This window comes from Mauremys mutica, chromosome 9 (assembly GCF_020497125.1).
Source record: "Mauremys mutica isolate MM-2020 ecotype Southern chromosome 9, ASM2049712v1, whole genome shotgun sequence".
In the NCBI taxonomy this organism is placed as follows: domain Eukaryota; kingdom Metazoa; phylum Chordata; order Testudines; family Geoemydidae; genus Mauremys; species Mauremys mutica.
In genome coordinates, this window is record NC_059080.1 from 6,779,965 (window position 1) to 6,804,593 (window position 24,629).

Genomic DNA, 24,629 nt, shown 5'->3' on the forward strand with positions numbered 1-24,629 from the left:
GATATAGTAGTTTTACATCAGCCCATAAATTCTAGTTTACTTCTCAAAACTACACTTAGACTTAGTCTTTCACAGCTCAGAGCAAAATTAAAGCTGAACGTTTTAAGATGGCAGAAACTTTTACCGTGTTTGGGAGAGAATAAAGGAGATTTTGATCTTGGTGGGTTTTCTGATCGAGGGGCTACTAATTGAACAGGCCGCACTTGTTTATCCACAAGCTTCTTGAAACAAGTCTGCTGATTCTCAAACATACTTCGAACGTTTTCAAGCTTGATCCAGACTGCCTGTATCTGGCCCTGCGGAGAGCGAATAAGACAACGGTAAGCAAATTACTATTATTATTTGTCACTATACAAAGACAATACAAAGGCTGGTGATATTGCAACTGTGTTGTAACTGTATTATTATTATTTTAAAAAGAGGACAGTTTGGTATCTTACCTTTATTTCAGGTGTTAAAACAGATTCGAAGTCATAGCACAGGACTTGTGGATCATAGCTTAAGTACGGCAAAGAACTTGCAAGAAATTTGTCTATATCCTGAAGAGCTTTCTGAGCACCTTCTTTAGACTGGCATTTATCCATTGGCTGATTAGCTAGAAGATTAGCCCCTTCATCACAGCACTCGAGGGCCTGAGAAAAGTGTAATGCAAATGAGGAGTAAACAGATCAGTGAGCTGAAAGCACCAGTTAACCAACGCATAAATGAAAAATATTTATCACCCATGAATTTAGCATTCACTTAATCTACTTTTTAATTTGGAGAAAACCAGAAAGCTAATTAGCTTTATGAGAAGTTCAGTCAACTTTCTTGCATTCTGATAATAGGGAAGTAGGGCCTTAAATTTCTGGAGAATGGCTAACATTGCCAGCCAAATTCTGCTCTCAGCTACACTGGTGCAAAATCACTGGTACGCTACTGACATAAAAGTAGAATTTGGCACATAACTCCTCCCATATTATTTATCTTGCTCTGAAAGGAAATGTGGCAAAATGAACAAGATCAGCCATTAATGTGCTTAGTGACTGACTAGTTGGGCTTGACAGAGTTTGGGGTTGTGATGAATAGCTGACATCATTGTGTCCATATTTTAATAACAGGGTACTTAATACCAGTAGTTTACAGTTTTATACCTATAATATTATATAAATAAACATCTGAAAGTTATAAGCATGCCACTCAATTACCATAATTAAACTGTGGAACTCATTGCCACAACATGATATTGCAATGACCAAGAACAGAATAGGATTTTTAAAAGGATCAGACTTCTATATAGTCAACGAGATGATCCAGAATTACTTTAATAAGCAGAAGCCAACCTCTAACTGAGGGATTAGCTAGAAACTTTTGTTTTGGGCAAGTTATTCCACAGCTACCGACTTCATGCCCCTTTCTCTGAGGAATCTAGTACTGGCCGCTGTCTCAGACAAGATACTGGACTAGATGGGCCACTGGTCTGATCTGGAAATGCCTATGTTCCTGTATAATCCTGTGCCCAGTCAGGTTAGTGCTATACTGAAGTGGAGTGGATGGAGAAAACAGGTTCCCTTGATGAAAAATGTGACAGATATTGAGACAGAAATGGATAGTCACAAGTTTGCTTCTTCACTGACTCAAATTCATTTCAGTTGCGTCTTCTAGCCTAATTGCCATGATTATCTCTGAAACTTCAATACTAATTAAGATATTAACGAACATTGTAGCTACAGGACTCCATTTTGCATGCAAGCAAATGGAAGTTTTATTTACCCACCAAACCGTCATCTTATTTTATAATCAATTATGCTGCTTCTCCTCAAATTACTGAGAGAGAGAGAGAGAGAGAGAGCGCGCATGAGCGAGCTGGGGTATTTCATCAAGGGTTCTCTCTATTGCGGTGGGTCAAAGCCTCAAAGAGGAAAGCTAACATGTTAGGTTGCATCACTAATACGAGCATGAGTACCAACAAGACTGTTATGTCACATGACATTGCTTCTCTGATGCTGGCCACTTGAACTAACTCAATTTTATGGCCACAGAACCCTCGCAAGAATAAATGGGGTGACTTTTGGCACCATTCTTATTTCTCAGGGACCCTAGAGAGAGCAATTTTGGGCAACTGCTGTCCCAAGGCGCACTTAGGTGGTGGTTCCACTGAATTGTATCTTGTCTCCTTCTTCTTCAACACGACTTTGAAGCCATTGCAACGGTTAGCGAGGAAGCAAAGGCTACATTTTTTTCAGTATGCAGATGACACCCAATTCTGTATCTCTCTCCCTCTCTCTCATCTGATCCTGCCAATGCTGTCAAATGCCCCATCCAGAATTTGGTATTGACGTTGGCACAGATGTTAGCTGCATTTCAATCTGGATTTGAGTGAGGGGATATTCGTAGGTTGAGGACTGTGTCTGCCCATTTAACTGAGGATGTGCGCCCACCTTTTGTTACTGGAGTCTGGGAGGACTGTTTGAGCTCTGGGACACTAGCTACTGTTGACCGATCACAAAGAAACAGTATCAAGGAAGGCCGCTGTGACGGATATAACAATATCCTGGACAAACTTTATGGAATGACATTAAACCTTATTGAATCAAGTTTACTGCCTTTGGGGTCCGCTCTATTGAAAATGCAAATGTTTGCAGACTATTGGAGGATTGTATGGAACTTCTTAAGGAGGAAAAAGGCTTAAGGCAGTATCTGGGAGTTAACGTGAATTCCCCCATTTTGGTGGGGAAAGGCCCAGGTTTCTTGGTGTTTACGCACACTTCAGGGCCAATCTGTTTGTGCGGGTGTTTGGAGAGGGAGAGGTGGGACTTTGTAGTATTTGTGGATGTGGAAATCTAGCAATTCCTGTGAAGCACTATAACTGTTTTGGTTCTCTGGATTCTGGGTGATGGATGTACAAAAACATGAGATCACCAGTTTCCTTTCCTCTGACAACAACTAGATTCATAGTTTGCTCTACAGGTAAATAGACTGCGATGCTGGCAGACCAGGTGCCAGCTCATGCCAAGGCCCCAGGACTCACTGAACACTGAAAAATACAGAGCTGGAAACCAGTCTGGCTTACCTGTGGGCTAGAACAGTTAAAACAGGTATTAGTGTTATAAGAATGAGTTCAGAATTTATGGCATGAGTGTAGGATGCTGCATGTATTAATCCTACTTAAAATCTCTGTATCCCATGTTATAAGGTAATGTTGTGTAACTATAAAAATGTTTGCTAAGACCGTAAACCCCCAGAGTCAGGGGAGAAGCATTACCCAGTGTGAAATCTGCGTTTATCACAAGAGGGTGCTATCTCCTGCCCATCAGGAGAGACTATTCAATCCAGTGGGCCATTGTGGAACAAAGACTTAATAGTTTGCTTCCCCCACATCCCTGAAGAGGAGAGGTGCCCAAGGCCTCATCCCATCACAGCTTGAACGCTGGGGGAAGGGAATAAAAATTCCTTTGCTGCTTGAACTCTGAGAAGCAAGGATTTCTATGCATATGCAAGGAGTCCTCAATTGTTTAGCTTGGGTTAGCCCTAAAGGATATAGAGTCTGCTTACTTTAGAAGTTGTTATTACCTTTGGAAACCCAATTAACTCATTTGTGTGTGCGTGCTTACCTGCTTTAACCTTGTAAATAATTCTCATTTCTTTCCTTTAGTTAATATATCCCTACTTTACTATAAGACTGGCTACAAGCATTGGCTCTGGTGTGAGATCTAAGTGCAAATCAGCCTGGGGTAAGTGACTGGTCCTTTGGGACTGCGGGTAACCAGAATATCTTGTGATTTTGGTGTAAAGTGACCACATATCACAGAGTCAAGCTTGCCTGGGAGACAAGATAGATTGGAAGGCACAAGGGGACAGTCTATGACTCCATGTTAAGGCCGCACAGTGCCTGAGGAATTTACACTTGTTACTGGGTTGATGAACTCACAACAACTTGGGGGTTTGTACCTTGCTTCCTAACAGTCTGCCCTGAGGTTGGTATTCTCACTCGTGAGCCACTCCAGACAGCGCGACATGGACCATCAGAAAGAACACTAAGCACCACATGTGGAGATCACATGGGGAACGATTCGAGGGGGCTGCCACAGAGGAGACTTAAGTACAACCAGACCCACTTGGGTGTACCACAGGGCATGAACCTGGGACCTTCAACCCTAAAACCATCGGCCTGAGCTAACCATGGTAGCGGATGTGTTAACACCTTGTGTGACACAGCCACTAGAGGAGGACAAAGAGGCACACTGTCCCTGTGCGAGCTCTAGAAGCAGAATATCATCACTGCAAGACGTGCATTGCAAGCAGGATACTTGCAGCTAGGCTGTCCGGTCTGCAGGAGATCCACACAGAGAGGTTAAACAGCCACTTCCCAGTGCATCATAGTTCTGACTGTTACCTGCTGCAGGCGGGTGTGCAGATCTAAGGTCATCCGGAGGCGTATGTGCTTCCTCTTGATCTCCTCCGACAGGACATCAGAATGGTGCCGCAGCTCATTGCACTGCTGGCAGATTAAGCTGAGCGCATAATGATGATTTGCTGCTAGCTGGTGCCCATGTAATATCACCACCTGGGCTTTCCCTACCAGGTCCTTTCATAAAGACAAAGCAACAGAGGGGATTACACACTTGTTTGGATCATGCCATCAAGATGAAACATGGAAACATTTCTCAGTAATAACTTGTACCTAACAATTTCATCTGATTTCACCTACCAAATCCATACCAGTTGAAAGAGGTAAAAGAGGTTCAGCATGCAGCATCCACCATTGAAAACAGAGCACCCGCAACTGGGGATGGGCCGCTTTTAATGTGTTGGTACCATTGGAAAGGAAAAGCAACAATCACCACCACAACCTGGCTGGCCTACGAGTGCATGGCCGGAGCTGCCTAGGATATTGGTTCCATCATTTCCAGAAATATTGCCCTCAAAAGTCGTTAACAGTCAGCTTTGGCTTGTTCTCCGGACAATAATGTGGGAGGAAGAATTAACCACCTTGTTCATCGTCAAGCTTGGCAGCTATGCCAACGCGACTGTTCTGCCGTCTCCCATGTGGGCTCTACCCAGGGACCCCTTCCCCAACATTCCCTGTCTGTCACGACTCATTTTATTCCTTCAAGCTTCAGCTGAAGAACATCCCTTCTTTCAAACAGCCCACAAGCCCTAGGTCTTTCCACACAGTCGTATTAACTGAGAGTTAGGCACCCACTTCTCTTACACACCTTTGAAAATCCCACCCTACATATATGTACATCGCCATGCAAGCCGATCACACACATTATATATCGCTGTACAAAAAGCATGCAGTCGGCAAGACTCCCAGAAAACTCCACCCCTCCCATCCCTCTCCTTTTAGTAACATTTCCTACTCTTCGCCTATATTTGCCCACTTAGATGGCCAACACTTTAAGCCGGGGACTTGTCTTGCCTCTTCACTGGTAAGTGAGCACCTATGGAACATGGGTTACCAAATAATGGCATTTATTAAATAAATAACTCTTCTTCCAGATCTGCAGCCCCCTGGTCTTCTCTATGGACAGATTTATCTGTGCTAGATTTTGTGGTGGTTCAGTGATTTTTGTCTAGGAGAACCAAATTCTTTGCCCTAGGGTTTTCAATGTGCTCTGAATGAAGTTCCACAGAGGTGGAAGACTAGTGAAATCAACACCTGCTTGTAGCCACCTACTGATGAGTTACAAGAAAGTCAGGCCATTTCAGAGAGGTAGTTCTGGAGCTCTCAGAAAGCACCTATAGTGTTTCATTGGTACACCTAGCATTTGAAAGATTATCTCACCTGAGCCATTCCATCTATATTACCCAAGTCTTTGAGCCTTTGTTTCACTTGAGCCACACTATCTCCAGTATCAGGCAGTTCTGCTTGCTGGCCCATTAAAAATTCAATGGCACTCTGGAGCTAAAAATAAGAAGATAACAATTGCAAAAGGATACAAGTTATAAGCACAAAATTAGTCTCAAGCCAAAAGCGCATCCCGTTATAGTTAAGGTTGCTAAGTGAGACATCTCAAACTGCAAGAACATTAGCGCTAAAAAAACAAAAAAAAAAACCATCCCAAAGCCTGGAAATCATAAGTTAAGTCTATCTAATGGCAAGTCTACACCTAAGGGTACGTCCATACTACCCGCCCGGATCGACGGGTAGCGATCGACTTCTCGGAGTTCGATATATCATGTCTCATCTAGACGCGATATATCGAACTCCGAACGCGCTCCCGTCGACTCCGGAACTCCACCACCGCGAACGTCGGTGGCGGAGTCGACGGGGGAGCCGCGGACTTCGAACCCGCGCCGTGAGGATGGGTAAGTACTTCGAACTAAGGTACTTCGAGTTCAGCTACGCTATTTGCATAGCTGAACTTGCGTACCTTAGTTCAAACCCCACCCAGTGTAGATCAGGCCTAAGACGCTGAATCGGCACAGCTGCACCAAGGGAAGATGCTCCATCACCGATGGGGGAGCTTCTCCCATTGGCATAATTAACCCACCTCCCCGAGAGGCGGTAGATATGTCAGTGGGAGAAACTCTCCTGCCAACATAACACTAGCTACACAGGAGATTAGGTCGCTCAGGAGCGTGGCCTAGGTATTATACACGATCATCCCTTTTTGCTTCAAGCGGCAAAGTTTAGAGCCCTGAGAGTGTTCCAGTTTGGAGACAGAATTGACCAGAGTCTGGAATTTTCTGTGATGCCGTCTTGTTTATTTACAAGGGATGTACAAAACCCTATTTCTCCGAATGCAGGAGGAACTAAAACCGAAAGGAGATATTTTCTTTGCTTACAGCTCCAGTTCTCTTCAGCCAGCACAGGACCCAGAAGCCCCCTCTCTGGCTTCTTCTGGGTTCTAGGCTTGTCCAGGCTCTCTCCCAGTCTCTCTCTCTCTGGTGCTTGCACGCGCGCACACACACACACACACACAAAACATTCCTACCAATCAAAGCCCCAGTCCCTGCATTTTAAAACCCTTGGGTTACAGGATTCAGCTTCTACTCAGCATTGCCATGTGCTTGTTGTTTTGGGTGTTACTGTCATTGTTTCAGCCGCCTGATTACAATGGCTTCTTTCCATTTATTTTGACTGGAAGGCAGCAACCCTGGCTGTGCCTGACAGGACAATAGTATAGTGCTTGAAATCTCTTTTCAGAACTCGCATTTGTGTGGGGGGAAGGATCAGTCTCCCCATACCTCTTGAAAACTTTGCTCAAACTTCCACAGTTGTAAATACTGCTCCATTTTTAGTTGATGTTTTTCCCAGAAGCCATCAAAAGCAGTTTCCATCTCATGCAACTGACCAAGTAACCTGAACAAGAATGAAAAAGGATGAGACAAAAAAGAGTTGGCCAATACAGGACTATGGGAGATGGGACCACACGGCAAAGTTCTGACCCAGAGTCCATTCTACTTTGTGGTGTTTTGAATCTGGGCTTTCAGTTCAGGGCCCATCTCTGATGATAACTCATTAGATGTGTATCTAAATGACTGCATGCAGATCTCAAAAGAATCTTACAAACATTGTTAAGGCTCACAATATCCATGTGAGGTAGGTATAAAACTGCTTCTATTTTATCTTTCTAATTTATGATGTCTAAGGGACTTGCCACTGAGGATGCTAAGCCCCTTCCTTCCATTTTACGATGGGGAAACAGAATCACAGCAAGGTTAAATCACTTGCAAAAGCAAGTCACTGGTACAGACAGGAACAGAACCCATGATGGTATCATTGTATCTTTCCCTGTATTGACCATGGCTGCCATGGAAAGTACATGCATTGCTTAATACATTTAAAGTCTTATTTTAGTCCGACTATCTTGAGAGTTCCCATTCCAAATAAAACAAGTAGCACATTGCACTCACCGATTCACAGTTTCCCAGTCTCCAGGTCTGTCGCGGTGTTGTTTCTGACTACGTTCGTTGGCATCGGGCTCTTCTAAACTACTTAACAGCACGTTTCCTTCTTTTGTTACTACTGTAATATCTCCCTGCATAAATGTAGGACACTACTGGTTAGTTTATTCTCAGACACTGTCAGGCTCCACAGTGATCTGCTTGCGCCAGTCAGTTCATTTCTCTGGGTCTCCGTGTCCCCATCTGTAAAATGGGGGTGTTAGCACCTACTATACCTACCTTGCAGGGGAGTAATGCTTTACCAGTGTTGGATGGGAAAGCACGATAGAAGGGAAGGAGGGTGAGCGGGGCCAGGCCAAGGCGCAAGAGGGTAAGAGGGGCAGGTGTGGAGTGATATTGAGCTGAAGAGACCATGAGGGAGAGGCAGGTGGAGGGTTGGACCAAACAGCCAATCAGAACACAAGAAGTGCAAACTGTTGGAATGTGTTAGTATCAATTGGCACTTGATTGGATGTCACCTAGGACAAAAGTTCTGACCATGTTTGATACGTCAGTAATCCAGGAAACACAGAAGGGAAGCGGAATTACGCAGTATGCTTTAGGCAAGAGATGGCTGCTCCTTTACCCTCTCATGTTTAGCTCTCCAGAGACTTAAAGTCTCCTTTTGTTTCAGACAATTCCATTACATGGGAAGATGTAGCATCAAAAGCAACTGAACAGGTGTTAAATATGATTTTTCCCCTTTCAGTATATCAAAGGGGTTAATTTCTTAGTCTGCTTAATTAGCTTCTGTCTTTTTCTCATTACCTTTACAACTGGCTTCTGTTCAGTATCACAGCTACACAAATGTGCAAATGTATGTGATAGTTCTTATGTATGCAGCCATCTCCTGCCCCAATCTTTCAGTTGCCATGACAGCAATACAAGAATCTTGTATCATTATAACTGCAATCTGTGCACACTTTCTTATCTAGCTTAATCTTTCATGTTCTTTAAAACACACACACACAACTAGGCTACATTTTGTTCAAAAACTCAACAGCCTTTAAAACTAATGAATGAGACATTTAAACAAACAACAGATGATTTCTACTGAATGATTAATCTAAAGGAACAGCTCAATATTTTAAATGCAAACGAAAACTCATGCTATTTTCGATTTCACCACAAAAAAAGCAGGCATCACTTACGTCTATATTTACTAGCACATTTGTAACTGACACTTTCTTCCTTGTCTAAGGATTTGTTTCTAAGCACAAAGGTTAAATCGAACATGAATGACAATGCATAGCTGGCATAGTTTCTAAAAATACCGCAATATTTTCCTATGCTGTATATATTTATATGCACCTATGTATACATACACAGAGCGCATTTTGGTTACTACTGTGTGTATTTCTAATTGGGAGCTTTCTATAAAGACAATGCCATAGGAATGAAATAGCATGTTATATATAAAAAATATACAAACTTTATTGGATTAACCCATTACACTCTAGTGCAAATACAGGACCTAATCCTACACTGTGTATTAGTAGCCCCACTAAATGCATGAGCAATCTAGCAGGCAGGTTGTTGGCATTGGTCTGAGGCGTCTACCTCCAGTGCTGGAGGTAGGTTGTGCGTTTAAATCCACAGGAGCACTTGGCCAATTACTCTTAAAGCACAAATTTTAATGGTGAGAGTAAATAGCCATTGGAACAACTTGCCATGGGTCATGGTGGATTCTCCATCAACAACAAGTTTTCTATCAAGATTGGATATTGTTCTAAAAGATCTGTTCTAGGAATTCTTTTGAGCACGTTCTCTGGCCTGTGTTATACAGGAAGTCAGGCTAGATGATCACAGTGGTCCCTTCTGCCTCCGAATCTCTGAACTGAAGGATGTCAGAACTACACCCAGTCTAGTCTCTCACATATGCAGCAGTATCAAACACAACAGCTTGGTTGGCGGCTGCTGTACCAAAAATCCTTGCTTAAGCATCTAATATTTTAATCATAATCTCAAATAAGTAAAATATATCTTTAAATATTAAAGAAACAAGAAAAGAAGAGTTCTGCCAAAAAGTAAAGGAAGGCTTTCGTGCTTTGCCAATGACAACTAAGTCTGGGGAGGAAGAATGGAAGAACTTTAAAGAACGTTCCATTGTGGCAGTGGAGGGAAGAGCTAGTGGCACTCAATAATGTATAGCTGGGAGCAGGTTACATATCAGAGGCTGGGTGGAGGGGTGGCTGTTTACAAGCAAAGCAGCATAAAAGGCATCTCAGGCTGGAGAGCCGAGGGGACACAGTTGTTCAACAGTAGGGTGACCAGGTGTCCAGTTTTCGACCCGAAGACCCAGTCAAAAAGGGACCTTGGCCGCTCCGGTCAGCGCTGCCAACTGGGCCATTAAAAGTCCAGCCGGCGGTGCTGCAGGCAGGCTAATCCCTACCTGTCGTGGCACCGTGCTGCACCCTGGAAGCGGCCAGCAGGCCTGGCTCCTAGGCTGGGGAAGCCACAGGGCTCCACGTGCTGCCCCTGCCCTGAGCACTGGCTCCGCGTTCTCATTTGATTTATGTAAAACAAGGGGGCTCACATTAAGATAAAGCTCGCATCATGGGTAACAAAATACATAGTGTATTCTCTCAATATATTTACACCTATGCATTCACTGCCTCCTCTCAAACCAATGGACCCTCCCTGAAGTCACTAGGAGAAGAGAATTCGTCCTATAGTATCTGTGAATATGCAACTACATTCATAAGACCTATGGAGCTTTGGGGCAAAATTATTCTTCAAATCTACCACACTTTTCTGCTCTCTTTATATGTGCAAAACTCCCATTGATGTTAGTGGGAGATTGGCATTCTGTTCACTCTGCATATGCCAGATGTGGGTCCTAACAAGCAGATCCATGAGGGCAGCATTGCACTTGGAGATGACAAAGCCTTTCATAATTCTTCCCTGGAAGACACGTTGTAGGAGAAGAATATGATGCACATTCAAGAATGGGCAAGAATTGCTTTGTTTCTCGAGCTCTGACAGCTACATGGCTATCAAATAAGCAGCTAGCAGCAGAGACAGTTTGCTGGATGTTGGCATGACAATTGTTTGAATGGGTGAAAGGCAAATATAGATGTAACATACAGAAATAGGTATGTTTTATTTTAAACTGTCATAATAGAAACATGCATATGGGGGAAGAGGGATGGAGAGAGAGAGAACAAACAGTCAATCAAACCACAGAAGTCCTACCTTGCAGTAGGACATAGAGTTGAGTTTCTGAGTAGCATACCTTGAGCTGACAATACTTTTCTGTGCGCAAAGCCAGGATGCGCTCAATTGAATACATGTCATCTGGTAGCTCTGTTTCTGCCAGCTCTGTGCCGAAAGATTGTAACATCTGTGCAATTTCTTTCACTGTTAGTGCAAAACTCTCGATAGCCTGGTGGAAGACAATTATTTCATCAGCTTAGTAGTCAGGATATTCTAAGAGCTCATCAAAAAATGCACTAAGGGTCAAAGCTCAGATGAGCCTAAGGGAGTTAGGCACACCCAACTCACTGAAATTCAAGGGGAGTTGGGCAATTGATTCCTTAAAGCTCATTTGAAAAACCCAGCTCAAACCCTGCTCGTATTAGAGTCAGTGGGAGTTTTGCCATTTGCTTCAAAGTAGCTGGGAAGTTAACGTATTTTAATCCTTGTACGAGAGTAAGATTTAAGCCAGGGTTTCTCACGCTTCATTGCACTCTGACCCCTGTCTGACAACAAAAATTACTACATGACCCCAGGGGGCAGGACCGAAGCCTGAGCCTACCCGAGTCCCACCGGCTTGATAGGGAAGGGGTCAAACCCAAAGCTCATTGGTTCAGTTCCAGCCAACGGGCCCGTACCCTGAGCCTCGTGCCCAGGGCTGAATCCCTTGGACTTTGGCTTGTGCTCTGAGCCCCAGCAAGTCTAAGCCAGCCCTGGTGACTCCATAAAATGGGGTCACGATCCACATTGTGATCCCAACCCCCAGTTTGAGAACTGCTACTTTAAGCCATCCAATGAATCTAAGCTGAGTCGCCCTTGTGAATGTCATAACAAGCAGAAATGTTCAACGTGTTTTCATTTTTTCCCCAGTTTTCAACCTTTCCTCAGCCTCACTTTTTAAATTACATTCAGTATATTACATTGTTAAGCAAAAAGGTGTTTATAACGTGCTCTCAGTAATTCTTAATGCCAGAACTTGAAAGAGATGCTTGTGGCCCCGATCCAGCAATGAGCTCCATGCAGATACAGAGGTCTGCCTTGTGGTGCTCATTCCAGGATTATAGCCTTCAGCAATAATTCGATGCAATTTTCATTAGTGTTTTGAGCTGTCTGGATAATAATTAGCAGAACAGCCTACCATTGCTCTGTGAGCAGAAAGTGAAGTCCATTGAAATCAAAGGGTGTTGCATAGAAATTGATGGCAGAATATAGCTCAGAGAAAGCCTGGAGGCCAGAGTCATAGAAACCTGGCAATATGAAAGAGTAGCATGTGCAAGGAACAATCACCGCTATTCAATTACGTTAATCCACATGCAAAGAAAAACACACAATATTTGTCATTTTAAACCAATGGGACAAAAGAAGATGAATTTTAAAATGGTCTTAAAGCGATGAGGGCCCTAAGGAAGTTTGTTGCCCATCTCCTATGGGAATTCAGTGCCTAACTCCCTGGGACTCCTTTGAAAAGCCTAGTCAATAAGCAATGCTTAAAGTGCACCGGGTCATGTACCTGGGACATCACAACTTAAGAAGCCAGCTGGGTCGCTAAGGGGTGCGTGTTTGTTGTATAGCCTGATGGGGGGGGGGGCAAACCTCTCTGATTGGCTGCTTTCCTCACTTGAATACCACCGAGGCAAGAGCAGCCAATCAGAGCCACTGCGGAACTCTGACCCCCCCGCCCCTCAGAAGCTGACGCCATTCACACCGGAGGGGAGCAGGGAGCAGAAAGAACCCAGCAGTTCAAGGCAGGTCTGGCTCCCTCCTCTCCCCTCCTCTGAGCAACAGGACGGCTCCTCTGCTCCTCTCCCGCTCTGGGACGGGCAGAGAGGAGCCTGCTGGTCTGGGAGAAGGGGATGAACAACGCCTGAGCTGCAGGAAGAGCAGAGCTGAGGTGGGGGGGGGGGCTGAATGGGGGATGGAAATGGATGGAGGGCTGGGTCAGGGGGACAAGTCGATGAGGGGGCAATGATAGACAGTCCCCCTTCTTTCAGATCCCTTTAAACACTGCCAATAACTTGAGCTACACAAAGGTCTCGATCTTGCAGGGTGCTAACTAGGGAATTGAGGGTGTTCATCACCTCCCAGGCGGGGTTTAGTAGGGGCGGCAGCTCTCAGCACTTTGTAGAATCGGGCCCTGCTTGAGCTAGACTTTATGCAGAGTACCACCACATAAGCAGCACTACGTACAGTTCTGAAGATAACCCATTCGCTATGATGGTATTCCAAGGTGCCCCCGAACTCCGGGGTTAACTGCTTCTCATCAATATACATCAACAAATCACTGACTGAGCTCAGCATAACCACCTAGGAACAAAGAAACATCATTAACTGATTCATCGCAGCTTCTTCACAATTAACATGCAAATCACGCCTGCAATATTTCATGTACTAATCTCTATTTTACAAACTATTTGGGGATAGAAAAGTTTTATAAAATCGAACATCTCAAAAGCACAGTAAGTACGGTAAATAAGTTGCAGTGATGTACACTGCATCAAATTTGTTCTCATCTTTCAAACCACTGCAAAGTGATTTCCAGGCATCAGAATGTGAAGGGATGTTGATTTGTTCTTCACTGACAGTACCTTCATTATTTGCTCCTTTATTTTTGTGTCAGGAAAAAATGGTTCAGATAACTTGTCGTTCGTTAGATTGGTATTATTCAATCAAGACCCTGCCGTATTTACAAAATTGGCTTTTGCACCAATTTTTTCTTTATGACACACCTTCATTTTACATGTATCTGAGGTTAAATTTGTATTGATCAATTACAGGCTATACAACTCGTACACTTCTTTTATAGTGTACAGATATTCGCTTTTGATCACTTAAAATGAGTTGACCCAACTTTTTCTGAGCCAGACATAACTAGCCAGCTGCCAGCCACTCAAAGTGCAGTGCTGAGCGGGTGAAGGCAGAGGAAGGACTTTGCAAAGCAGGAGGCTGGATGGCAAGCAGGCCATTTCTTCTGCCTTTCATTGACATTTAAGGGAAAGAATATTCTCCATTTTCAGTCTCAGTTGGATGGACAAATTAGTAACACACCCAGATTTCCTGTGTGCAGATCAGAAGCTGGCTGGGCAGGTAGAAATGATTAGATTTCATTTATCTGAACAGACTTTTGGATATTAGGATTTTTCCTAGACTATTCAGTTACAAGATAACTCTGAACTCCAGATAATCTGTGTCTTCTTGTTATTTATCTTTCAGTAGCATGTACAAGCCCCAGTCTGAATCAGGGCCCTGTAGGTGCTGAAAAACACAGACTAAGGTAGAAACCCTGCAAAAACTCTTGCACAGATTTCATTCTGTGCTCAGTGAGAAGTCTCATAGAAGTCAATGGAACTAATCACGCAGTGTTCAGCTGAGCACACGTGTGAGTCTTCATAAGCTCAGGGCCTAAAAGAGGAACTGCATACTTACAAAGGCCCTGAGATTCTGCAACAGGATCCATCCAGGTAAACCGCAGCAATACCCCAGTGAAGTACCACACAGATCACGAATGCAGGGATTCACCCACATGGATCCAATTGCAGCATCATGGACAAAATGGCAAGATGTGTAAACAGCAGTGATGCGATTGGTGGGGAGAGGAGAGGGTTAAATTTCATGTGGAAAAAAATATATTCTTAAAATTCCGACAGGGCATTGCACAGCCGTGTTTGGCCAGTTTCACACAGAAATATGTGAACTATGGATTTTTTCATCTGTTCTGATGCAAACACTGATCTTTTTCCTGAGTGAATTTTGAATTTTCAAAGATGCTGCGTGGTTTTGGGTTTTGCAGGAGGGTGTTTCAATTTTTTGGGAGTGGAAGGGGCTGTTTGTTTTGTTTTGTTGTTGAAAACAGAATTGAGTGAAAAATGTACATTCTGTGCAAAAACTGAAAAATCTCATTTTTAAGCAAAAAAATAGAGCAATAATTCACATATTATTGCGGAGGGGGTTACAACAAAGCCTTCCAGACTCAAGTTCTATTAATGCGTTTCTTCTTTTAACCACCATAGGTCCCAGTCCCGAAATGTCCCGTGATTTCACTGATAGGGTGTGACACAGGGTGTCTGGCCCTTTGAGCAGAGCTGGTCCCAGCCTCCCCAGTGATGGACCAACTACCTCCCTGCTGAGGCTGATCAGCTTAGGATCAAAGCCAGCAAGTGGCTCAGTTGGGGTCGAGGGCTGCAGGGAGCAAGAAGGCTCTTGTGAGAGACCCTGTAGCAGGAGAGGGAGTTACAGGAAGTAGGTTGGCTCCTGGAGGGAAAAGCACAGAGTCTGTGGAGGACTCTCAGGCAGGTTCTCCATAGAGTGGAAACCTGTAGGAAACAGATTGTCTCCAGCAGAAGACCGTGGGTTAGGGGAAGGAACAACTGATATGCTGTACTAGTTTTAGGTGGAAGAAATAAAGCTGAGGCCCTGAGAATAGGACCTGAAGCAGCCTCTGCACATGGTGTCAAGCCTTCCTAGGCGGGGAGACAGGCCAGCAGTGTAGAGGGAGGTTGTTGAGCCTCTCTAAAACGTATCCCATTGAGAATACAAACTATTTTGAAAATAAATAAAAATAGGGAGCTGATATCAACAGCATTTTTACACTGCGATTAACGTGACGGATTTGGCATCAACCGCGGTACTTGCATTGGAAGTCTCTTCACACATGCTAAATGTTAAACGGTTATTAAAGAATGAGCTACCTTTTCGCCCCCCAGCTCACAGGGGAGGCATTCACATAGTTCAGCCTGTCCTGCCACTGCCCAGGACAATACTACTTCTGCAGATAGCAAACTTTATACGATAGGGCTGTCAATCTAGCACCTTCAAACACTGACCAAATTCTCTTCCAAAAGAAAAACCATATCCATGTGCACTTTTCACAGTACCATACGGCAGGAAAACCCAATGCTTCGGAAAAGCTACAGTTGTTTGAAATACTGCATCATTAAAAGAAAAGCCCCATTTACTTTTCATGACCAGGCATTAAATGAGGACACGGCCTTGACACGGCAGCATGGAACCAAATCAATATTTAGGACGACATGAGCATAATGCACAGCTGATATACTCATACCGGTAATTTGAGTAGAAAATCCTCCTGACTGAAGCGAAATCCAATGTCGGTGAATGTGCGCTGGAAAAACCCAGTGGGACGTAGAACCATCACTAACTGCAGGTTCCCCGGGAAGGAGGCCTGCAGGAAAACATGGCAGATGGTCAACATGGGCATTCAACTGGTGAAAATTCAGACAAGACCCAATTGCAAAAGTGGGTCAAAATTCAAAGCCTACTTTCTATTTCTTTGTGCTCCTCCATGATTCACACACCCCTCCTTACTTTAACTGTTGCTCTTTGGCAGATGAAAATGCAGGATTTGAAACATTCCATAAAGTGTTCTACCAAGAAATGAGTCATAGCTGTGAAGTAGCTGTAATTTAGCTCAGTGAGTCGTTATGTAATGTACTTGTATGTATTCCTCACAAGTGTATCAAAATTAACCTGCTTGTCCTTGGTAATTATTGGCAATGTTTAATTTGTGGCACAAATATTAAACCTCATTTCCGTATTTCAAACACAGCGGTAGAGAGTTGTATATGATACACTGAAAAGAACGTTGAATGTTTCAATGGAGCCAAGAAAAATAACTTGAAATCACAGATAAGTAAATGACAGAAGGAACCCAGTTAATTAAGATGTATGATATTTCTCCAAAATCCAATTGTGCCAAACTATCTCCATATATTATCTCATATATAAGTTTTCTTACTGTATCTTGAGAACTTTAAAAATATCAAAGGCACATGTTAACTTGTCAGCATAAACATGTGAATCCTTTATCGAGCGTAAATTACCAATTCAATGGGAATTTTGCCAGGGCTCAAGATTTGTCTCTGACAGCAAGAGCAAACCACTAAATGACCAGGGACATTGTCGTCTCAGATTCAAACCCTGGGTGCCTACCCTTTCCTTGCCAATATTTGTACGCTATTGCTTTGATACCGAATGTTGGTTAGTCAAATATTTGCCAGCCTAGAGCTCTGTGAACCTTGCACAATGAAACCTCCCACCAGGCCGAACCTGTGCCTGGGCTTGTTACCAAACAAAACCTGGCCCCGGTCATAGAAAGCTTTGCAAACCTGGTTCTAGGACTGGCTATTACTCTCTTCTTCCAACAGGCTCAGAACCTCCTTTTGGCAAACCTGCTGGGAGCTGGATGGCCTGGAGTTCTCTCTCCCAATGAGACAGCACACTAACACACTCCTCCTGATACTTCTGAGCAGTCAGGCTGACTGGAGCTCTCCATCTTCTACCTGGGTCAGTAGGGAAGGCAAGCCCCATCCCATACGGTCCAGAGAAGCAGGCTGCCTGTCCACCCCTCTGTGTGGCAATCAGTGGGACTTCAAATGCTGCTGCTGCTGCTGACGGTCCCATGGTTGGTTCCTGGCTGGCCTGTTATGTCTTTCTGAGCTCTGATGCACCCCATGATGCACAGCGGCGCTAGGGAGTCCCCAAAACAGGTGAAGGGAGGGAGGCGTGTATCCATTATTGGCCAGAATTAAAAACAGGCATCAGTCATCATGCTCTAACACTGTGGTGCATTCTGGCAGGGTGTGGGGGAAAGGGAAGCTGTCAGACCCTAGACTAAGGTCACGTCCAAAGTAGGCAGCAGTTATAGGGCCAGCTGCCACAAGTTTATAGGACTAGTGTTGTGAAATTGGTGGGGGGAAGGTCTGGCAAGAAGCTCATTCCCAGGCAAAGACCACCCTCAACCAGAGGGGGGAGGGATAGCTCAGTGGTTTGAGCATTGACCTGCTAAACGCAGGGTTGTGAGTTCAATCCTTGAGGGGGCCACTTAGGGATCTGGGGCAAAAATTGGTCCTGCTAGTGAAGGCAGGGGGCTGGACTCAATGACCTTTCAAGGTCCCTTCCAGTTCTAGGAGATTGGTATATCTCCAATTATTACCACTAAGCTCCCACCCAAGACAAGGTAGGTCTGGAGAGAGGTGGGCTTTTTGGGAGTGGGGTGTCTTCAACTTCACATTTTGATAATGTCAAGACACCAGTATCTCCCAGGAGGTTTTCACAGACCCACAAAGAGTCTGGTGGTTTCATCTCAGCATCTCAACGCAACCCTCGGCGGGAGTGAACCTGACATGCCAAGTTTAGAAGGATTTAAGTACAGTTACAGAACCAGAGACCAATTTGATGTCACCCCATTGTGTGTTAAGTTCCAACAGGTTGCTGACTAGGAACGCAACCGTCCTCAAAAGGTCAGAAACAAAGAACAAGCTTCATTTTCCTTTGGCCAAGAGTGGTGTTAACTGGCAGAGTGGGAAATCTCCAACCTGAAAGTCTGCAACACTCCAAATTAAGGGGTTGGGGGGGGTTTTTTTTGCCATTTTTTCTTCTCCCAAGTCAAGAATGTTGTGCTGTCTGGTTCTCCCTGATAATATGTAGATTCTGAAGTGGCTGGACATTTGTTGCAAGCCACATGGATGGTCACACGGCATCTCTCCTGGTCATTAGATTGGCCTGCCCCCATGAACTCAGGAGGCTCAGGGAAATCCTCTACAATTAGGTACCCATAATGAGAATCTGCATTGGGTGCCCCCCCGCCATGAGGTCTGTCTGCCTATTTACTACTGGCAGAGCATCCATGCTGCCCTGCAGCTGCATCCCTATCACGGGAAATTCCCTAGTTTACTCTCGGCCTTAAAACCACTTTACTCTTTGTTTATTAGTCTCACCTCACAACACATCAATTTCAACAGCAGACGTTCCTCTGAAAACCAGGCATGGCAGCAGCAGCCACCAAGAAGGTTGCAGGGCTCCCTCAAGGGGCCACAGCAAGCTGAGAAGGGACAGGCGCAGCCTATATTCCTCCCAGCTCCGGCACCCAATCAAGTCAATGGCCCAAACGGACATGAACAAGCACGTGACCAGGCCCATCGCCACTTCCAAACGTGGTAGTTCTGGCAGACCTCAGCCTGACCTTTGAGCAAACTGGGACGCTTTCATGCAGCTGTTGGGTTAAACTCTGGCCCAGTGCCTCTCTGCAGTCAGCAGTCTGTTGAGAGTAGACCCACTCCTGGCTCCCGTGTGCTCCCAGGCCAGCGGGGTCTGGGTAAAATCTAAGTTGTAGGTCTACAGGGCACTCTCTTTGGCTGATGCCCTTCCTTGGGACATAGGGTGCTGCTGCCCAGCTGCCCTAGACCCCAAAATCAAAAGCCCCCAGTCTCTTACATGTGCTCATCCAGCGCTCCAACTAGAGGCTCTCTGGACGTCTAATTTAAACCCTTTCGGGATAAGATATCAGGATAGCAAGAAACATTGGCTTGACAAAGGAATTTCTTAACCAGGACGAATTCACTGAAAGCACAAGACATTACAGATCTTTGAAAACAACCAAAGTCCTGAAATGCACCCTTCCTGCGAGGCTGAGGTTTGTCAACATTTCAGGCTGGGAAGAATTCCTCCTGCAACTCTTTCTTACATGTGGCAATGATCAGTCCCCTTGCCCCCTTGGACAGAAGAGAATCCTTCTCTTAAATAGGACCCCTGTCTCTGATCCTTCTGCTCAGAGAGTGAAGCTACAGATCCATCAATTATGCTCCCCCTCCCCACTCCTTCCCCTGTACAGGGTGCTGTGTAGAAAAGCCACTGTTCCACGGGGGGAGGGATAGGCCTGTAAATGCGACACAATCAGCGACCGTGGCCTCAAATTTCTCTGTGACAGCTCTTAGGCCATGTCTACACTATGGACCTTACAGTGGCAAAGCTGTACTGCTGTAAGATTGCCCATGTAGCTGCTCTTTGCCGGCAGGAAAGAGCTCTCCTGCCGGCATAATTAAATCACCCCTAACGAGTGGCAGTAGCTATGTCGGCAGAAGAGCATCTCCCGCTGACATAGCATTGTCCACACCGGCGCTTTTGTCGGTGAAACTTTTGCGAAGTTTTACCAACAAAATTGCTCGTGTAGACATAAGCCTTAGTGTTAGTCCTTCAACAAGGTGTCACACATCTTCCCCAAGCATGGCGATTCATTGGGATGAAGGACAGTAAATTGCCTTTGGGCATGTCTGGGCTTATGCCATCATAGTTCCCAGCATTTTCACACATACTACAAGAGAGAGTTCATAATCTGGCACAGATTTATCCCAGTCTGTCACATCCAGGATCCAGGCAAATTTCAGTCTGATATGGTATTTTTAAGGTTATATCCAAAATGTATGTAAGAGGATTTGTTTGCTGTTAAACATGTGTCACGTTTCACCCCAGAGGTAGCTGCATTTCCAGAACGGGAAGCATGATTCCTATTGTTTAGAAAGCATTTTAAGATTTTCCTGCATGAAAGATGATTTCATCAATGTACAATCAAGGTCACCACTTAATGAGGAGCAAAAAGGTGATACGTACTTGACGCAGGAATGTACCTTTTGCAGATCAATATCTAGTATGGACTACATATGGGAAAAACCCTTGCTTTAAGTCTGCTACCAGCAGAAAGGTGTCCTCTGCGTAGTATTAACTTAAGGGCAAAGACGATAGATAAAAATGAATAAAAATTAAAAAAACAGCTGGTTTAAGAATTATTCGAATTAACATTTATGAATGGACTAAAAACAAAACATGGCCCTTTACAATCGTCGCACTGCTCTGCACCTTAACTGAGCTTGGCCAGCACCTTTGCGCTTAACTCTAGCATACGCCAAGGCAAGAACATGTGTCATGCTACAATATGACAGAGAAAGAACATGTGCGGAACTTTCACACCCTTTGCTCCAAAAACTTAAAAGAGGAAGTAACTTGACCCAGCTGAACTTCCAGTCCTATTTATTATACTAACGAGAATCATTGTCACTTGATAAAACCTGGTAAAAAGACTCATGAACCCTTGAAACTCAACTTCCTCTTCTCCAGCTTCTAGTATTCTCTGTAATGTGAGAGTTAGAAAAGAATTTGAAGTAATCTGGGCAATTAAAAAAAATCAACCAGCTGCTAATATTTTAAGTGTTCCTAATTTAGTAGCACAATAATTAGTGTGTTTTTTTAAATGATCCTAAAGTTCTAAGGACATAAAAAATTATGCCCATAAGGGGCAATCCACTTTTAGCAAGTGAAGCATCCTATTGCCTTAAATACACATTGTTTTGTGACTAAATTAGGGCGTTACATAGGTTGGAAGGCACATGGCCATTATTTACTTAATTTCTGCACTAAAAGCATGTACCATCTTTTCTAGGATTTACATTTAAAAGTATAATCTCCTCTTAAATAGACAACCCTCCCCTGGGACTTCCCTCCACCCAGGGAAAGAACAGACCAAGAGGAAAGGAAAATCCCCCAGGAAGTTTGATCCTGGACACAGGAAACGGATCAATACACAGATTGCAAAGTTAGTGACTTTCTTCTCTCCTTGGAGAGCAAAGTCAGGCAGCAAAACGCGGGGACGGTTTTAGCTCGGCTTCTACTTCTGCTCACAAAGCTACAGCGTGTCCCGATCGCTGTCTTTTACTCTGTGAGCGCCGGCTGCACCGTTAGCCACAAAGGCGATTTGCCCAGCTGCTGTACCCACCGCTCCCTTTAAGGCCTTTCCCCGGGACTACGTGGTGTTTGTGGGGAAAGCAGCACCGCAAACCGTGGGCTGGAGATTTTGTTTGTTTTAATGTAACCTCAGCACTGAGGACGATGCTGCAGCGCGGTTTCCGGAGTATCCGATGCCTCCCTCTAAAGACGTTGCTAAAAATACTTCCTGGGCTGCTGGGCTGCAAGCATCACCTGACCGTGTTTCCATTCCCCTGTCCGTGCGGTCCATGCGAACGCGGGCTCTCCCCGGCTCCCGTTTGGTGCCAGAGCCCGGCGCTGCAGCAGCCCGGGGCTGTGCACTTTGCAGGACTGCAGGCAGCGCGCCCTTACCGCATTCCTGCGGAGCCTCCGCCTGCCGCCGGCGGGGTTCGCCTCGGCCATCTCCGCTCCCGCTCCGCTCCCCCCCGGCGATCGCCTTCCTTCCCCGCTGGGCAGCGCGGCCCGGGGGCAGCCGCGTCTCAGGAGGGGCTGAAAGAGCCCAGGCGCGAGCCGGCCTCCCGCAAGGCTGCGGCAGCGGCTTCCATCGCCGCCCCGCCAGCAGCCTCCAGCGCCCCGCACCGAGTCCCTGGGGTCCCCCCCCCCCCCCGCCTCGTCCCGCTTCAGCCCCGGGGGAGCAGCCGGGGCGAGGCTGCCGGAGCGGACCAGGCGTGCACCAGGCGTGCGGGGACGGCGATTGACTCCTGCCTGCTCCCTCCGTGGAGGGCTCCCTTTTTCTTTTTAAGGTGGAATGCCAAAAAATCTTCCTCGCTAGTTCACTGATTTGAGCGCGCTTTGGGGAACCCTTAAGAAAGCAAGTATCAGAGGGGTAGCCGTGTTAGTCTGGTTCTGTAGAAGCAGCAAAGAATCCTGTGGCACCTTATAGACTAACAGACGTTTTGCAGCATGAGCTTTCGTGGGTGAATACCCACTTCTTCGGATGCAAGAAGAATCCACTTGCATCCGAAGAAGTGGGTATTCACCCACGAAAGCTCATGCTGCAAAACGTCTGTTAGTCTATAAGGTGCCACAGGATTCTTTGCTGCTTCTTAAGAAAGCAAAACTCCCTCCCTGTACCTGGGGGGGATACCTTATGTCTTGAATTAGTAGGGCCTGAAATACGTGTTTTTAAAGGAGATGCCCAATCACGCAACAGAAAAAGCTAGAAAAGCGAAGCCTGTCCAGTCCTAAAGCCTGGGACGTCCAGGGAGGGCCTGACTTTCTAAACTGGATGGTACAAATACGCACATGCATTGCACATGCATACTGGGACCCGGTTGATACTTACACTGTTGTGTTGGTGAGGCACAAGCTTTGGAGCATACACAGAATTCTTCAAGTGACAGAGCTCTGCCTACTAAGCTGGGAAGCTGGTCTCTCTCACCCACAGAAGTTGGTCCAATAAAAGATATTGCCTCACCCACCTTGTCTCTCTAATACCTTGGGACCAACATGGCTCCAACAGCGCTGCATACCCCATAGCTGCAGTTAGACACATCCCTGAAGAAAAACTCGATGTAAACTCCAAAGCTTGCCTCCCGCGCCAACAGAAGTTAGCCCAATAAAAGATACTACGTCACCCGCCTTGTCTCTCTATACCTGGTCAGATCGGCCATTGCAGCCAGATTTTTGCACATGCACACTTCAGAAAAATCAGGCCCTGTGCATTTTGAATTCAACTTATGTGGTAGTTATTTTACTCCATCATATTAGAGAACAGAAAATGTCTAAATCCAAACTTTGGTCAAGTCCAATATTGAGACTAATAATTGGAAAAGTAATCAAGTCTCTTTTCTTCCTTGTCTTGCCTCTTCTCCCCCCGCCCCCACCCCCTAACACACACACACACAAAGCAAAGGGTAATCAGGTTTTACATGGGAACTTAGACCATAAGGCTGGAATGGACCTGCAGGGTCGTTGAGATCAGTTCCCTGCTATCACGGACATACCTGTCACATAATCACATTCATAAACTTATCAAGCTCCATCTGAAAACTAGGTAGTTTGCTTGCCCAGTTACATGGGTCTGAGAGAGGCATCTTAAGGTCTGATCCTACTACTGTCTTTTCACAGGCAGAACTCCAAAGTCTTACAACTTTGTGTACACAGATTTTTCTGTCTTTCATTCTTAGTTGCATTGGGTGTCTCTGGATTGTTTGCACACCGCACTGCCTTAAGTGCTCAGATATGCAGTGAGAGAGCCACCTCTGTGTGTGGCTGCAGAAGAAAATGCACAGTGCATAGCTTGTGAGGTCACATGCTCATGTATCATTTAAAATGAAATGCGAAGGGCAGGCACTTTTGGGAAAGCTACATCAGGACAGGCAAGTAGAGCTCTCATTCTAAAAAAAATGGTTTCAAGCAATTTGAATGGAAAATGCCATTCAAGGGCCAGTCCTGAACCAGAAAAAGCCCAGTTGGGATCAGTGCAAGCTTTGCCCATGTAAAGGCAATAGGACCAGGCTCTGACAGTCACGACTTATTTTAACTAACCAAAAATACCATTACTGCCAGTAGATTAGAAGCATGTCATGTTCAGCAATAGTTAATGATCGAACACTTGTTAATACTTAAGATCTGACCTGACAGGGCATCAGCTAGCCCAATGAGATTTCGGTACACAGTGGTCTAAGTTATACGCTCCTCTCGATAAACTCTCTTTGCCTCATTCTCTATCAGCTGAGTTTGCATATTCAACTCTTCAGCGGAAGTGCCTCTTTGCAGGCAGGTGTACACCACAACCCAAGTTGATATAACTTACGTCACTCAGGGGTGTGAAAAGCCCCCCCCATCAAGAAATGCACGTTTTGCGCTGTCCACGTCAGCACTACATTGGCCAGAGACACTCTTCTGATGACTGAGCTTCCGCTTCTCACCAAGGTGGAGTAATTATGCCGACAGGAGAGCACTCTCCTGTGGACATGGTGCATCCTCACCAGAAGCACAGATGTAGTGAAGTGGTGCAGACTTGGCCTGTATTACTGGAGGAGGTGACGGTGATGACTGTGACC

General features: G+C 45.2%; 1 protein-coding gene across 5 annotated transcripts in view; it reads right to left on the minus strand.

The window, feature by feature from the left end:
- The window catches only part of MCF2 (MCF.2 cell line derived transforming sequence), an 89,505-nt gene that overhangs the window by 35,929 nt on the left and 28,947 nt on the right, over positions 1-24,629 (minus strand). For 4 of the 5 annotated variants that reach the window (XM_045031419.1, XM_045031418.1, XM_045031416.1 and 1 more), the window contains 9 exons: positions 16,130-16,249; positions 13,258-13,374; positions 11,111-11,260; positions 7,846-7,970; positions 7,177-7,291; positions 5,771-5,890; positions 4,376-4,567; positions 441-632; positions 125-296 (listed from right to left, as the gene is read on the minus strand). In XM_045031419.1, the coding sequence (XP_044887354.1) occupies positions 125-296; positions 441-632; positions 4,376-4,567; positions 5,771-5,890; positions 7,177-7,291; positions 7,846-7,970; positions 11,111-11,260; positions 13,258-13,374; positions 16,130-16,249 (1,303 nt within the window). Of the gene's footprint in view, positions 1-124; positions 297-440; positions 633-4,375; positions 4,568-5,770; positions 5,891-7,176; positions 7,292-7,845; positions 7,971-11,110; positions 11,261-13,257; positions 13,375-16,129; positions 16,250-21,972; positions 22,027-24,629 lie in introns of those variants that run through there. The other variant, XM_045031420.1, reaches the window with a different exon arrangement.